This window comes from Argentina silus, assembly GCF_951799395.1.
Source record: "Argentina silus genome assembly, chromosome: 19".
NCBI classification, from domain to species: domain Eukaryota; kingdom Metazoa; phylum Chordata; class Actinopteri; order Argentiniformes; family Argentinidae; genus Argentina; species Argentina silus.
In genome coordinates this window covers 14,591,438-14,608,738 of record NC_139673.1, presented here as the reverse complement: position 1 = coordinate 14,608,738, position 17,301 = coordinate 14,591,438, and the positions used below count along the sequence as shown (strand labels likewise).

Genomic DNA, 17,301 nt, shown 5'->3' with positions numbered 1-17,301 from the left:
GGCCATGGCTGTCCGAGGGTAACCCGGGGGCGAGCGAGGCGCCGGCCAGGGAAGGTCTTTTGGCTGCCCGGGTGCTTTTAAGATGTTGAGGTCTCCCTGCGTGGCCGGGGCCTCCGTTCGGATCAGTAGCACTGAGGCTCCTCGCGGCCAGAGGCATGGACCCCGTCTCGGCTCCCCCCTGCCCACAGCCCGCCGCCCCCCGCCGGCCCTACGTCGCCTTGTGAAGGATGTCCCTCAGCAGAGCTCAGGCCCGGGACACCTCTGAGACCCCCAGCCCGAGAGAACGCATCCGCAGCCACATGAAGATGGTGATCGACCAGCTGGACGGCATTCTCAAAGAGCTCAAGGATGTGGCCAAGGAGCTCCGGGAGGTGAGGGCTCAGAGCTGCGCCACTCTCTTTTCTCTTTTCAAAGCTTTTTTTTTTTTGAGGTGTGTGTCTTTTTGGATGGGGGGGGGGAGCGGGGGGGGATACTGGACTGCATTGAAACGAAGCGTAGAATTCATTTCACAGTGTCAAGATGCTTTTGATTATAGGATTTGAATGAGATGAGATCAAGTTGGCTTTGATGTGGTAGTTGGCAGGAGAACATGGTTTCTTCCTGCGTGTGCGATTAGGTTCCCCTTTCTTGTTTTTGTTTTTTTTCTCAAGGGCTAGGATATAACTATGGACATGAGTGGTGTCGTTCACATGATAGTTTGCAGTATCCTATGAAGCCTTTAGTGGATAAGGTGTGCCTTTAGAAAGAGCCTTCTGGAGAGGCAGGGCAAATGTGAGACTCTGAGGTGTGCTTAGGTAAGCCAGAGGACTTGGTACTGCAACAGTTATGCAACCATTCTGTTATCAGCTGGATTCTTACTGTACTGTGTTCTTTGCAACTGCCATGGTAACACGATGAAAAGATTCTCGAGTGAGTGTGTGTGAATGTGTGATGTGTGTGTGTGTGTCTGTGCATGCGTGTCTGTGTGCGTCAGTGTGTGTGTTTGTGTGTGTGTGTGTGAATACAAAGTGATCTTGACCATCACAGTAGGATCTCTCCCTCCCCCCCTGCAGCGAAAGCCTGTCCTTCCACCGACGGCTCTTCATATAAAGCTTCTCAACAAGAGGAAGAGAGAGAGCGGTAGAGAGAGCAGCAGGCTCTAATTAAACCCTTCCTCCAGAGGATGTCCTCTCTTCTCCCAGTGAGAAGTGGAGCTTTGACACATCCACACCCCCCCCCCCCCCCCACCCCCACCCCCCTGCCCTCTCCCCCACCTTCCCTTTTTGTTATTAGCTCCCAACCTCCATCAGATCAGGGGGCCCGGGTCGGAGGGGCGGTGGGGGCAGGAGGAGACCCTTGAGAGGAGGGCGGGGGGTGGGGGGTGGGGGGGGTGGGGGAGAGGGGGTGGCAGGGATTCGATCAGACCCATGGGGGAGGAGGGGCCGCCATAAGTCACCCCCCCCCCCCCCCCCCCCCGCCCCCCTTCCCGCCGACTGCTGCCCTGCTCACCTCTCCCTCCTTTATGTACTCACATGGGGTAGAGGTGCAAGGTCACACCTCACACAGCCTCACTTCTGCCTTCTGGTGAGCCCAGGAACACAGACCCAGTGGGCCCAGGCAGGCCAGGAGTGATTGATGATTATGGAACGCTGCAAGAGGAGTAAATGCAGGCTGGAGCTATTTATAAACAAAAACACTATACCTCTCTGCCTCTGCCAGCGCCAACACATTGATATTACAATTCTTATTCCAGAACCCATTAGAGAGGGGCTGTTTTTAGAAGCTGATGCATCATTCCTTGCAATACACATATTGAAATTGGTAGAGATTGCACTCGCTGCAGTATAGTGGTAGTGGCAGTAGTATCAATAGTGTGCAATTAGCTAATCTACGCAATCGTAGACTGTATTAGAAAATGTTTCCAAAAAAAAAAACGGCATTAGTGCTCAATGTACCGTCAGATGCATGGCTGCTTAATGTCCCATAAAATCTCTCTTTCTTGGCGACATTAAATGAATAACATAACAGATAACATCTGTCACATCAATAAATGATTAATTGCTGGACAGATTGAAATAAATAACTCAATAAGGGCCACCTTCATGTAATGTGGTGAGTGTGATGTGACTGGACTTGCTGGGTGGTGTGTCATTGTTCTGTGTTTGTGTATTTGTTTGTGTGTGTGTGTGTGTGTGTGTGTGTGTGTGTGGGTGTCTGTGTGTATGCCCTTTCGTGTGTTCATGTGCGCGTATGTGTGTTCATACGCGTGTGTATGTGTGCATGTGTGTTCATGTGCGGGTGTGTGTGTGTTCATGTGTGTGTGTATGTGTGTTCGTGTGCGTGTCTGGTTGTTGGAGGGGGTTGTGGATGGTGATCCGGAGATAGTGTGGGATTATCCCTGGAGGTCCAGAGGGAGCTAGTCTGATTTCTGAGCTCTCAGGTTTAAAGCCATGAGCTCCAGACAGCAGCACAGTAGCTCAGAAGTGACTGTAGTCTCTACACAGCTAGGTGGACCTGCCCTGTACATGTGTGGCCCTGGGTTTCACTGTACATGTGTGTGGGTTATCTCAGACCTGCTCTGGCTATTGCAGGGGAGGCTACCACTTGCCCTGATAGCCTTAACAGGAATGAAGAGAGGGGTTTTGAATCAGCAGTACTAGCCTGACATCATGTAGGTATACCAAAGTAACACACACATGGGCACTGGAGCATGGTCGAATGCACGCACAAATGTGTGCCCGCGCACACACACGCACGCATACGCACACACACACGCACGCATGCACTCACACACACACACACACACACACACACACACACTAGTGGATCTAAAGCTGGCTCTAGCTCTAGACCCATGCCTCTCGCCAGTCTGTCTCCACTCTGTGCTGTAGGTGTGAAGACAGAAGAGGGGAGATAGGGCCATTACACAACTATGTCAGCTACAGTACTTACATAACACTACACCAAACCCATAGTGAGAAAGTCATCACCACATGTCAGTGCAGAACGGAGCACAATCACAGCGCTGCCTGAGATCTTATTTACTTGCCAAAGAGAAATGTATTAGAGCATATACTGGTAGTGTTTCAAGATAGGAGGCTTCAAAAACACATTTGTGAATTCCATTACACATGACAGCTAGAATGGAGGAGATCAAAAGGAAAAACCTTTTGAATGAAATGCACTGATAAACTACAGTTGGCTACTCGACACATAATAATAGCAATGATATTGGAGGCAGCTGTGGTGGAATTGATTAATTTGAGTATCATGTCAACCTTGCTCTCAGAATCCCTGTGACAGTACAAAATGGCAGGCGAATGAAAAGCAAAGCATCCTCTGCTATATGCAGTATGAAATATTCCATTTGTTAAAACTGAATCCCGATGAATAGAAAGCAATTTCCAACAGCTGAGCAATGCCAAATGTAAGAGAACATCCATATTGGTTATTAGAGAGATACAAGACTGGTAAATTGAAAGCAATAAATGAGGCAGGAAGGACAGAAAAATTAGAGAGTGGAGAGAGAGAGAGAGAGAGAGAGAGAGAAGCAGCAGCAGGGAGAGAAGTGGCACGTCATCTTTAGATAGAGCCAACAGGGAATGGGAACTGTTATTATGTAGAGGTAGTCATTATGTGGAAACATAAGAAGATGTCCGTGCTCCATGAGAGAGAGAGAGAGAGAGAGAGAGCAGAGAGAGAGAAAGAGAGAGAGATGGAAATGGAAATAGGTAGACCGTCAAACCTGAGGAGAGAATTAAAGTACCTAATGAGGGCAGTGAATAAAAGCCGGACACAGAGCAATTATCCCTGGCAGAGTACGGTACAATGTGTGCTTTCCTTGAGCTGGAGCTGTCCAACGGTTTCGTAACAAGCAGGACACCCGTCTCTATCCGTCATAAGCACTGAGTCCTCAGTACACGTGTAGCTCACAGCAGACTGCCTTGGTAAAGCATGGAGATGGGCTGTTACAGGGCAGGCTCTGGACCAGAGACGGAGCCGGATTGCATCAGCGCCGTGACTATCCGTCTTCTCCCCGAGGCTCTGTCTGTTTCTGGAACAAATGGTCCACTCTTCGCTCAACAAGCTAAGCTTACTGCTGGAGAGTGAGGAGAAGTCATTCTCATACTGCGCTATCAAACCTTACTGTTGGCATCAGGTTTGGAGTCAATTCCCATGTGGTTAGCACTTTACATTACAGCTCGGAATAAGTGGGTAATAACGTGATAATAACCATGTAGTTAGCAATAACAAGAAAGAACATTGCCTTGTTATTGTAAGGTAAGTTGGCCAGTAGTTTCCATGCCATTATTTTACATGAGAGATGCTTGAACAGAGAAGGTAGTTACTATAAAATAAAGCTGCATCACTAACATGGCAATAAACTCCCCAATGGGTCTAATACAAAGGCCTACATGAAGGGTTTATTGATGACTCCATACAGTTAATGTAAATGCACGTTCCTTTATTAATAGATTTAGATGTTGACATTAATAATACAAAGCTGTCCAGTAGGTAATCTTGCTCTGTCATGTAATGGTTTGGGGTAGAGAATTAATGGAGGCAACACCTTCAAAAATCTTCATATTGCACTTGGATTGAGATGGATGGAGTCAGGTCTTCTTTTGGACTGAATGATATTTCCAATGATATTCGGCACAATATTTAATTCATAACAATAACAAGACACAAATATTCATTCACTGACATAATATAATATTCAATACAGGTAGCTAGCTACTTTAATCTGAGGTTAATGTTCGTTTATTGCTAACAAACTTCACAAATATTTCACAAATACAAATGTAACATATCTACAGTATCTGTACTGAATGTATCAATACTCTAACTTTGAACTTTAATTAGATTTAACGTATCACGGTTGTTCAAAGAGCCGGTTCTTCTTCTATTAAGCCCTGACAGGAAGTGGCCTCCTAGTGAAGACCAGAGTAACTTTACATTAACTGCATAGAAATAAGCAATAAAAACGTATCGTATCCGACCCATTGCATAGCTTATTACTGTGTTACATTCAGTGGATGCATACATACTGACACTACTGTAGGTAGCCTATGTATTACCACTGACTGAGTTACCATGGTCTTAGTTGTTAGGTTAAGACAAGGGGTACAAGGCTAGAACAAAATAGAAGCAGGTAATATAGGATTTTCTGGTTCTGATACCATCTTATTTCATAGTAACTACCTTGTTTGTTCAAGCATCATCTTTCATGCAAAATAATTACATGGAAACTACAGTCCAACTGACCATGTAATACGTGTCTTATTACTGGTAGCTGCAGGTAATGATTGATAATTACTATGGTTATTACCATGTCATTACCCACTTATTCCAATCGTTAATGTAAAGTGCTACCCACATGTCAATTCACTCAATGCAAGACAGTTGATTGAAATTCAATTCATTAAGTGAAAATGTCCCATTGTTTTTGATGAAGATTTTTTAAATTCATATGAATCAAATGTCACTACGCTTGGTGCTTTAAGTAAATAGAATTCTAGAATAGGATTTGAACTGACCCTCAACCCTGATTGCTATTGCTGAACTACAAGCAATACAGGCTGGCACAGATGCTACTATACCTATTGAAAGCACAATGACACCAGTTCATGATCCCCTCTGAATCCCCTCAGGTATCAATCAAGGGATATTTGCAAAAATGAAAACAGACAATGAAAAATAGCCTGTAAATGGATCTTATTAGAGAGCCTTTTCCAGGGGTGCACTTTCATGTCCATGGCATGGTTTAAACCCTGCATTGTTTAGTCCCAGTGTGGTTGTAGCAGAACAAACAGCTGGCTCCAGATCAGTCAACGAGCTACCATGCCTCCTGATCCAGTCTGGACCGGGCTCCAACCAGCCCGACAGTGGGGGTGCCGGCACATTCTGCTACCGCCACAGAGCTCAGCACTGCGCAAATCTGGTCCGAACACAGAGGTAGCCGCGGGGAGCCCTAAACCCAAATCAAAGGCTGCTGTTTTTGCAGGGGACATTTATCCCTCTCCTCCATTGCTCCCTGTTCCCCCACCAATGGTGCTGCCATGCAGAGCAGGGCAAGGACAAGGCAGAGGCCCCATGCCAGCTGCGCTTCAGCGGTTAGCCACTAGGGGCACTTGGGTTGGACACTTGCATGATAATGAAAACCAGAAGATGGTGCATCTCATCCTCTCAAGTCAGCTTATAAGTCTGTCAGTGTAAGAACAGGTGGTGCCATGATGGTGTCTTTCGCTTATTATCTGTCCTGTATGTGCACAAAGAGGCCCCTGTGGCCATTGGCTTATCACACGTATGTTGGCTCCATGGGTGGTTATGGTGCTTTTCCTTTCAGTCCACCTGAGAGCCCACTTATCGGAAATTACAATCAGTCCCAAAGCTGTGCCCTAGTGGACCATTTCCCAGAAAGCAACCATTTTCCTTCGCCTGCCAGTTTCCTGGGTTGACTGCCCAGTCTGCCTCGACCCGGTGCTCTCCAGCGAGGGTGCCCCAGCACACTGCTAGAGAGACAATTTACTGCAGATTAAGGCCGGATTTGGCTGAGCCGCGGGACGGCGGCTCGGGACGCTCGCTAGCCGCCCTGCAGGCCCAGAGAGCTCACTAGACTATGCCGAAGGCTTAGCATTGCTTCTAGGAGGGGAAAGGATCCCTAAACCTGCCTCACCTGGGCCGTAGGATAGGATTCCCTTTGTTCAAAAGAGCCAACCCTAAAAACACAGCGCCCGGAATATCTGTCAATGTGTTCCTCCTCGCCTGACCTCCTTTGTATGCCGAAATTAAATCTTCTAATTAAAACGTGGTGACAAGCCTCCAGCACAGTTCGTTTCGTACACTACAACAGTAAGAATAGGGCACTTCAGTGTCATCGACTCTGACTGTCGTAAAATACCCCCGTCTCCATCGGCGTGGCTCTAAGGTCACGTTCATTCGTGCTCTCTGTTGTGAATTCATCACTAACCCTAACCTGTGCGTGACCTCACAATGACCTTATTGACCAGTGGCTGGGCTGGTTCCTCCTCAGAATCACATCCTGACATTCCTCTAATAAGACTGACAGAGAGAGAGAGAGAGAGAGAGAGAGAGAGAGAGAGAGAGAGAGAGAGCAGAATAGAGCAGAGCAGAGCAGAGCAGAGCAGAGCGAAGGGAAATAAAGAGTTAAGGATTTAGTGCCTTATAACCTTGAAAAGCTGTGTAGAGAATAAAACTGCACCAGGCATAGCATTCCCCTGAGCCTCTTTTACCAAGCGATGCTGTGGAGCTTTGGTTGCTTGAGGATGCAGGGCCAGCATATTGACTAGCCCATCATGCCTGTAAGACCCACTGGATTAGCCCACCCCTCGGAGCTCAGACTCCCTCCATGAACCTTGCATAGATCGCAATGAGGGCTTTCGGTTGGAGACCAAGCAACGTAAACATAAACTAAATGGGCCACTTGTATCAATGTAGCCATCATACTAAATCAGCCTCGAATACCTCCAATTCTGACAGGATCTAAGGCTAGGTAAGATGACAGCAGAGGTAGGGGATTGGAGAGCTCTCGAATGCATATTTTGTACTTAATGTAAAGCTCCAACCCTTCCCTCCAGGGAAGGATAAAGCTGGAGAGAGAGAGAGAGAGAGAGAGAGAGAGAGAGAGAGGGAGGAGTGGGGTGGAGTGTGTGTGTGTGTGGGGGAGGGGGGGAGGGGGGGGTATAATGGGTCCTCCTGCTGTACAGGCTGGCGACAGACTGGGTGGAACAGCTTAGATCAATTGTTGCAATTGTGCTGGTGGGCGTGTTCAGGATTGTTTTGGCCTATCTTTGTGCTGTGAATAAAACCAGTGGGCTGTAGTTAATGGTGTGAAAAATGGCCTTCATTGAAGTGCACAAGCAGCCCCCAAGAATAGCTACATGACTTTATTGTGCCTGAGCATATTGTACACACAAGGAAATCCAGCAATTTTCATTGGATCGTCAGCAAAACGCTTTAAAGGTTGAATGTCACTGCACCTTCAGGGCACAACAAACCTAACAAACCTTGTTTGCATGTATTCCAGTCTATGACAGGCAACCCAAATTAATAGGTGACCTAATTTTATCGAGAGTCCATTTCTTCATTGGTCGTGCCAGGAAAAATGCTCAGGGCAGCATACTCTAGATCACTCAAATGTTGCTGTTCAGACTGGAGAACCTTCTCACCGCTCCTCAGATGCTTTTGGCCCAACTATTTATAACTTCGTAGCTTTCCGATGATTAAGTATCATGATGAATCGACCCAGTTTGGAATGATCCTATAATGTGATTGTGCTGAAAACCCAACGCTGGCAATATCCAAAGCACCAACAGCAGGCAACCGTTTTTATGCAGCGTCTAACCTTAAAAAAAACCTTTCCATCAGGCCTTCAAATCATTTCATTACATCAATCCTGACTGCAAATGTCAGAGTCAGATGCCCCTTGCATACAGTATTTTGTCTGATTCAGTTTCAATTCGATGGGTGTTTTCAGCAACATCTCCAACAGTCCAACAATGCTATTGTTATTGTACCTTCTCATGAGAACAAAATAACACACCGTATCCCCAAACATCAAAACGCAGAAAAAAAAACAGTTGGATTACTGTGATTCTTTTCTAATCCTTCCAATTAGCGGCAAACCTTGTCTGGGGTACATTTTACGTTTAAATGTCATTAATTATCTCATTCATTTCAGTGGAGCCTGTCTGCATATCTAAGCAGGGTCTGAGGCAGATCAATTCATGCAGAGGGCATTACATGGGTGACTACTTGGGCTGGACTGTACCACACAGGGAGATCTGAGGCCCTCTCCCTAGTCTATTCATATGCTGCTGTAACCTTGTGCTAGCAGTCAAACTCCACCACCTGGCCCTGCATGGGTGATTGCCACCACTGTCATTGTCAACAGCACTCAGATGCAGGCATCAGCTGCGGGCGGGGCGGGAGGGATGAAAGACGCACAGACAGGCTAATTATTCAGGGACACAGATAAGAGCAGACAGGGGATGGAAAGAATGTGTCAACAAACTATTTGGATGATTAATATTTTTGTCCCGGACCTTTGACGAGATGGTGAGGTATGAAGGAGGGGGACGGGGTTAGGGCAGGGGTTTGGGTGGGGGGGGGGTTGTCATCTGCTCGCTTCCAGCTAGTTTATTAACCCCCACCCACAGACTCCTCCCTCCACCCTAACCCACCCCATGGCCTCCACCACTGGCCTACTCTCCTTGTACTCCACAGCACCTCCGAGCAGACAGGAAGGGGGTTTGGTTTATGTGTGTCTCTGTTTTGTTTGGAATACGGAGTGAGTTTCTGCTTCCAGGTGACACGGCAGAAAACGTTTTGTCTCTCGGGGAGGCACACGCAAACACACATTCTTGCTACAGTGACATCCCTATTTGTATGCCCTTCGTCAGTGAAGTTGGCTGACAAGAGACTGACAAGAAAAGCACCACCACCGTCCTCAATTCAACTATGACTCATAGTTTCTATTGCTCCTAGTTTTTTTGGTGCAGAGATTATTCAGTGGAAATTAAATAGATAGATGCCAGAGATCTTACAAGAATGACTGAGTCTTGGGGTGGAACGAATGATAACTCACTCATTTTGATGCTGCGTTGGCAGTATAAGTAGGAGAATGAGGAGTGGTTTGGAGCCTGTTTTGCAAGTTCATCCTTATACATTCTTAGTACTACCGATCATGTACTTACAAAAGATGTCCACGTGCATTAGGTGGCGAGGTCTTGAATCGATACTGTGTGAGTGGAAGGGGGATATGGATAGATGTTGAAGCCCGGTGAGGGATGACAGAGTTTAGGAGGACATCATGACTACAATGACCCTCTTAGAGTAGAATTGTCTCCTCCTGCCACATAAATCACAGACCCTGACCTGGAGCTTTCAGTTTATTATTAATTCTGCGTGCTCTTGTCACTCGCCAAAAGGCAAACTACATGACTAATTGGTAGAGTGTTTAAAGCCTGTCCCTTGTTTGGCTAAAAGCAGCGATTGAGGTGGATCAGATAACGGGTGGATAGGGGGGATGGGGCAGAGGCCAGGGGAGAGAGACGCTGCGATGGCGGATGACAACCTCCAGTGTGGCAATCAAGGTCACAGGCTTGAATTATAACCCCAGAATCAGCTGTTACTGTTGGCAGCGAGGGCAACGTGATGGAGTGCTTTGCCCAACGTCAGGACTTTTGGAGTCGGGCTACAGGGTTGAAGACACGCAGGTCATCCATTGCTGTGTATAGAGGGTGGGGGTTTGTATCAGCAAAAAAACAAAACAGTACAAGAGAACAGTTAGGCAGAGCATCGGAGGCCTGCCCTCGCTGCTAAGCTATACCTAGGAGTCTGCATACGAGTACAGTATGCGTGCTCTAGGAAATACAGTGAAACATAGAGCCAGGATGTGAGAGGGTGAGAAAGAGGGAAACAGAGAAGGAAGGAGAGAAAGAGAAAGAGAGAGAGATAGCTTATCTTATTGCCGACAGGCAGTGGTTCCTCTTTGAGCCACACGGGGGGCGGGGGTGTGTGTGTGGGGGGGGTTCTTCTTCTGCTGGGTGTGTGAGCCAAAGGGTCGGCAGATCAGCCCACATATCTATGGCTTTGAGTCAGTGGCAGATGCATGACAATAAAAATGTGGGCCTGGTTATTAAACACCTGTCATTCCTGCATTCGCACTAGGGATTGACTGCAACATCTACCTCCCTAATGCAGGATTTAATAGACCAAAAGGCTCTAACATACATGTGCTGTTCGACAGAAGGCCTTTATCTCAGAAGATCCTACCCGAATTGCAAATGTAAGAGGAGGATTGTTTCACATGTTTGTCAAGTAGATGGATTCTACAAGTACAATAGTGCCTAGATGTATTTTTTTTGTATGTATTTGCATTTCAAAATGGCTTCCAATTTACAATATTGTGCATCTGCTAGTTACAGAGCACCAAATCCATCCATCTAGCATCAAAATAACTAATACTGTTATATCAATGTTCCACAGTTGGGCAACACAAAAATATCTATTTGTTGATGTGTGCTCTGGCTTAAATTGAGGCCATGCCAATTGGTGTGTGAGGGAGAAATTAACTGATGATATAAAAACATAAATGTGGGTAACGTAATAAAGAATGTTCCGTCTATGACCATAGCGATGGGTTGGTTAGTCCGGTAAACAAGCGGTCATGAATCGCACGCTAGCTTAGACACACACACCCCAAATTCTCATGGAGAATTAAACATTCAGCAACATGCTCACATTCCCCAATTAATTAAAGCGTTCGTTAACAAGCCTTGATGTGAGCAAGCAATATTATCTTTTCCCAATTGCTATGTAAATTGCAGCCTCATCCTGCAACTTATCATAGCACACTGGTAAGATCAATGAGAACTCTCTTCCTTCTTGGGATCCAATCCCGCAGAGCTTTGAATAAACAGCAAAGCTGCTATTTTGTTATTCCACTTTGATTCTTCCAGAAAGGCAAAGAGATGTCCTTCCATAAAGTGTGTCATTTTATTCTCATTTATTCTCATTAAATCAAGTAGTTGGACAACAAGTTGGAGACCTATAGGGGGTTAGCTGTACTGTCGATAGACCCCTTTTTAGCTCTGTGGAAACTGCAAAGCAGTAGTTTTAGTACGTGTGGAGGTCTTGGTCTCTGCTTGGAATCAATATGAAAATGGTATGAGAACAAGAAAATACTTCCGATAGGGACGATGTAAACCTCAATGTGTGAAAAGCCATAACGTGAGAGTTAGACTTTGGTGACAAAAATTCAGCAGTGAGGTCGGTTCTAAAAGCTTTTTGACAGTACTTTACCTTGACACAAACAGGAGACACTGTGCCCTTTGCACGTACGATAGCTGTGAATGTCTCACACACACACACACACCTCTACGGCAGCACTAATTGATGCCTGTGGCAAAATAATCCACAGCTTTGTTTGACACCTCGCCATGCAGTTTTCACTGCTGGCACTCAAGGATGCATGCACCTGTGTGAATTCACACACTGTCAAAAGCTTTTTCTCTCCGCTGGACCAGAGGCAGGACAGCCAGGCACCTGGAGGAGGCTGACACCATTACTCCTCTTGAGTGCTAATTGCAGGGACAGAACGCTGCCTTGTTTGAAAAGTCTGCCAAGAGCCCATATGCTGCAGAAAAGGTATCTAGCTAGCTGACAATCGGTGGCAGTGCCTTCAGTCTCTCTAAAAGCTCAACTTTGGCACTCTCTCAGTGTGATTGACAGGCTGATAAAGGGGTTCACTGTGGACTCTCTTTGCTGCAAGGCGGAGGGGGGGCGGTGAGGATTCGTGTAGCGTAGCCTAGCCACCCAATTCAGGGCTCTGGGGAGTTTGCTGGTTTCTGGTTCGGGGAGCGGAGCACAGTTCAGGAGACACAGTGTGTTCCAGGTTTGAACCAGGTCGTAGCTGCTGGTGGTCAGGCAATTAGATAGACACTGTGCAAAAACACAGCCTCATGCTGTTCTCAGCCCACTGCTGCCTGCCACAGCTCAATACATATGTATGAGTCAAAGCTGAAATGGAGGGAGGGACTGAGCAAACCATCCAAATGCCAAACTATTTTCAAACCATGTCTGTCTCAGCAGCACATCCTCTCATTAGGGATTTCAAACAAAACAGGCGTAATGGGTTGTAATGTACAACAGGGCTTGTCTATAGCTTGAGTGCCCCTGAATGCTTCTACCCAAACCCCTCCTGTCAATCATTCATCCTCATCTTGACTCTTTAATGGCTTAATGGCTTGTTTTCCTCTTTCAATGTTGAAAGTACATCACACACACATAAACGGACGCATGTGCACACATACACATACACTTACACACACACACACACACACACACACACACACACACACACACACATACACATACACATACACATACACATACACATACACATACACATACACATACACACACACACACACACACACATACACACATACACACATACACACATACACACACACACACACACACACACACACACACACACACACACACACACACACACACTGCAATGGTTCGAGCATTGTGAGTGATGAATTTAGACCCATCACTTTTGATATACTGTAGAAAGAATGTATACCCAAGATCAATATAGCCTACTTTTCAATTCACAAAGATGTTCTTTTTTTTCTTTTTTTATCTCAGGGGCTAGTGCAGGCAGAAGATACATTATTGATCTTTGACTCCGGGACACCACTGAGCATCCTTGAGGAATAGCAAACTTTGTTGGAGTCAAAAGTTACTACATTCAGCCTTTAAACTTTGCCCACTGTGCACCTCTAACAACCACATTTGGAAGAAGCAGTACGTCTTTGAATTGCAAATCATGACCAAAAACAGCATGCAAATCACATATTAAATAAACATCAGTGGAGTACAGACACAGTTCAGTATTTAAGCACTACAATAAAATGTGTGGAGATGGCTTGTTATTTACGAGTGGATTCGTTTTGTAAGTCCATTGGCTGCTAACTCGCTGCAGCCAAGTGTAAAATGGGGAGCGCCAGCCAAGCCAAACCAACATGTGAGAAATTGCATCTGGATGTCTCGGCAAAAGCCATACTGGCTGTTCATCTGCTGGGCGTTTAATATGCTGGATACCAAAATCAATAATCCACACAGCTTAAAAATTTAGATTTTCTTTTTTTTCAATTTTGCATGCAGATGTCTTTGTGTGTCTTTTTCTTGGTTGGAATTGACAAACAAACAAAAGCAGCGTCAAAAAAATCATCAGCCAAAGAACAGCACTCTGCCTTCAGGCATCATTTTTGTAAAGAGGGCATTAATCCATTAAAGGGGAAAATTAGCTTTAAAAGAGAAGAGAAAGAGCGGTAGCTGGCACTAGCAACCACATCATCACTCACCCTCGCCCCCCACCCTGCCCCCCACCATGTATGAGATTGTCAAAATATCTGTCAGAAGTGTTTCACGCTTCAGAAGCAGTGGTGAAATGTTACAATGTTAGAAGTACTGGTGGGTGCTGCACAGTCTCAGCAGAGGGGAACAAGTGAAGAAACAAAAACTGACGCAGCAGCGGTTCACTTCAGGAAATAACATTCATCAGATTAAAAGGTGCTTTAGCTGTCACATACAAACACTTCAAAATAAAATACTTAGAAACTCTTCCTTTTTTTTTTTTTTTACGAGAAGACTCAATTTAGGCCAGAAAAGAATTATTCTGATGACAAGCGTGCAGTAAACTCAGTGACTGTATTTCCCGCCGTTTTTAGCTTATTGGATTTCCTTCCTCAGTCCCATTCATCTGCTATTGCTGTATTTAGTGTTGGTGATCTTCGCTGAGAGGAGGAAATAGGCAGTTAGGTTCTCTAAATTTACCATACCAATAATTTTAAGAGCCATACTATTTTGTGTTCTTCTACATACTGTAGCTATCCATTTTTCTTCACTTTCATAATGCAGGACAGAATGGTGATTTTTCTCCTGGAGTCATGGAGGATAACGTATCTGGAGGCTATTGTATTGGTGGCATTCCAGAGTGTGGTAGCATCTGCCGTGGCTACCCCAGGACATTTAGCTAGCGACACGTCCACAGCACTAGGGAGAAATGAGGGAATGGAGCTTCCACTTCCTGGACATGTTTCAAATCAGAGCTGGCGTGGCGTAGCGTAGCCTAGCCTAGCCTAGCCTGCCATCCTCTCCCCAGCTCCCTGCAGCCATTGGCTGTTGTCTGCTAGGAGCAAAGTTTGTTCCTTTGTCTTGTTGTTTACTTTCTCCATTTTCAAGTTGCCTCTAAATGTATCATTAGACCAACTGTTTATTTCCAATGGCGCGGGGGCATGATTTGATGTTGCATCCATACACAGTAGGGAGCATGTCGAGTCAAGCGCGGTCAAATCAACAGTATCTGCACTCTGTATCACATCAGGGGCCCCTCGGAAAATCATATTGTTGTCAATAGAGTTTGTTTGACCACACTGATTATTAAAGTGCTATGTCCTGCCCACGAACTTGAGAGTGAGAAGTGTCCTTCACAAGGATAGGCTGAGTCCTGTGTCCCCTCCAGCCCAGCGGTAGGCTGTTCTCGTGTCTGAATGAGCGCCTACAGCCTCCCTGCCAGCAGCACTGAGGCGAGTCATTAGGAGGCGCCCTAATCAAGCCCAGACACAGCAGTGCTGCTACCGTGCCAAGATTGCCGCCAAAGGCAAAAGCACTAACATGACCACCCCCCCCCCCCACACACACAGCCCCCAGCAGGACCCCGGTCAGCACCCCCTCCCATCAAGGCTGGAATGGTGAGCCCAGTTCCTTGTTTTTATCGGCTATATATAGAACCAGTCTGCTTCTCTGCAGAGCGGCTGCTAATAAGGCCACTGCAAAGCCAGGGAGAGAGAGAGATAAAGAGAGAGAGAGAGAGAGAGAGAGAGAGTGAGAGAGAGAGAGAAAGAGAGAGAGAGAGAGAGAGAGAGAGTGAGAGAGAGAGAGAGAGAGAGAGAGTGAGGGAGAGAGAGAGTGTGTGAGAGAGAGAGGGAGGGAGAGAGAGAGAGAGTGTGAGTGAGAGAGAGAGAGAGTGGAAGAGAGAGAGAAAGAGAGAGAGACAGAGGGAGAGAGAGAGAGAGAGAGAGAGAGGGAGGGAGAGAGAGAGTGTGAGAGAGAGAGAGAGGGAGAGAGAGAGAGAGAGTGTGAGTGAGAGAGAGAGAGAGTGGAGGAGAGAGAGAGAGAGAGAGAGAGAGAACCGGGCTGTATAGAGAACTGAACATGGTGGGCCACTGGTAACGCTAGACATATCTATTGCAGCATTTCCCTCCAATTTGCACTGTAAAGCCAAACAAACAATATGGTGCAGCAATATCGCAAGAAGCATAAAGCACCAAGCATAAAACAATTATTCAATATGCTTAGCAACGCTGTGACTGAGTGATGACCTCCAAACAGGTTGGAATCTATAGTATTATCTATAATGAATAATATGTGGGCCTCCTCCGCAACCATCGCCTATTATTTATTACCCCACCTTCATCATTACTCTCCATTATGTATTAGAATGAGTAAATACTTTAATAACACGTCAAATGGATTATTCATGGTATCCTGAGTGCTTGCAAAGGGGGAAACTTCAAACCTTACTGCGGGGGAATATGGGTTGTGTCTTTAGCTCCTGGCTCCCCTAATTCCTGACCAGTGTCAGTGTCTCTGTTGAACAGGGATAACACACAGCTCCTTTCCTCGCTTACAGGGCCAAGCAGTCTCCAGGCCAAGCTCTCTCTCTCCCTCCCTCCCCCCTCTCTCTTTCTCTTGCCCTCTCTCTCTTTTCCTCTTCTCTCTCACTGTCTCGAAATGAGACCAAATGCCAAATGAAAGCACCAGGCAGGCAAGGCAGGGCTGAAATAGGGACAGGGCTGCATCTGGGACATGCTGGGTGAAAGTATTTTAGCATGTAATTTCCACGTCATTCCAGGTCATCGCTTTTAGGCCTATCAATCCAATCTGAAGTGAGTTTTTTTTTCCTCTAGGTTTCAGGGAGCGTGCGGGGGCTAAAGGCTTGTAGTGAGAGGTACGGTGTAGTGACAGGTTGTTATCGTAAGAGAGCATAGTCCCTGCCTCTCGCATTGTCCCACAGTCCTTGAATTCCCCTGACTCCATTTAATAAACAGACACTCTCCTCTGGACTGGAGTGTGGAGCAGAGAGGCTGCTACCTACAGTACGTGTCAATCCCACAATTGCTATGACCACGGGGAGAGGGTGGGGGTTAGAGAGAGGGCGAAAGAGAGAGGGAGCTACAGTAGGGACAGAAGGAGAGAGGGAGGGAGGGAGGGAGGGAGGAGAGGGGTGTGTCAGGGTGCTTCATCATTCCCCACCAGTGACAAGTGCACACCGAGGGAAGCGAAGCACATGTCCATGTGCAATCTGCAACCTCATCCAGCAGCACGCAGGCTGCCAGCGGTCACCTCACAGACGTCTGGCCAATCCCATCTATATCCCCTAGAACATCTGGCCTTCTTCCAGGGGAGGCTACGGAGCTTTTAATTGCGTTTGTGTTCGTCGTTGGGGGGTTTGGGGGGGGGCTGCTCCGATTACAATTACATTTTGATCATGTACGAAGAGCCAATCATCATGGTGGGGGTGAAGCTCAAGAGATTATTGACAAATAAACAACCTCACCCTCACCACCACCACCTCTACCACAGCAACCTTGAGAGTAAACACAAAATCAACCCCACTGCCGTTAAAAAGCATCGTAATTCTAAGTGAAAGAGACAGTGCAAAAAAACATAAATGGATTGGCTTTGGGAGGCATCACAAGCAAAGCGATATATATTATG

General features: G+C 46.4%; 1 protein-coding gene across 1 annotated transcript in view; it reads left to right on the top strand.

Moving 5' to 3' along the window:
* Nucleotides 1-284: 284 nt before the first annotated feature.
* The window catches only part of LOC310820147 (inhibitory synaptic factor 1-like), a gene marked incomplete at its 3' end in the record, with an annotated part of 32,445 nt that continues 15,428 nt past the window's right edge, over nucleotides 285-17,301 (top strand). The window contains exon 1 of the mRNA XM_083691678.1: nucleotides 285-371. Within this exon, the coding sequence (XP_083547804.1) occupies nucleotides 300-371 (72 nt within the window). The 5' untranslated portion in view covers nucleotides 285-299. The remainder of the gene's footprint in view (nucleotides 372-17,301) is intronic.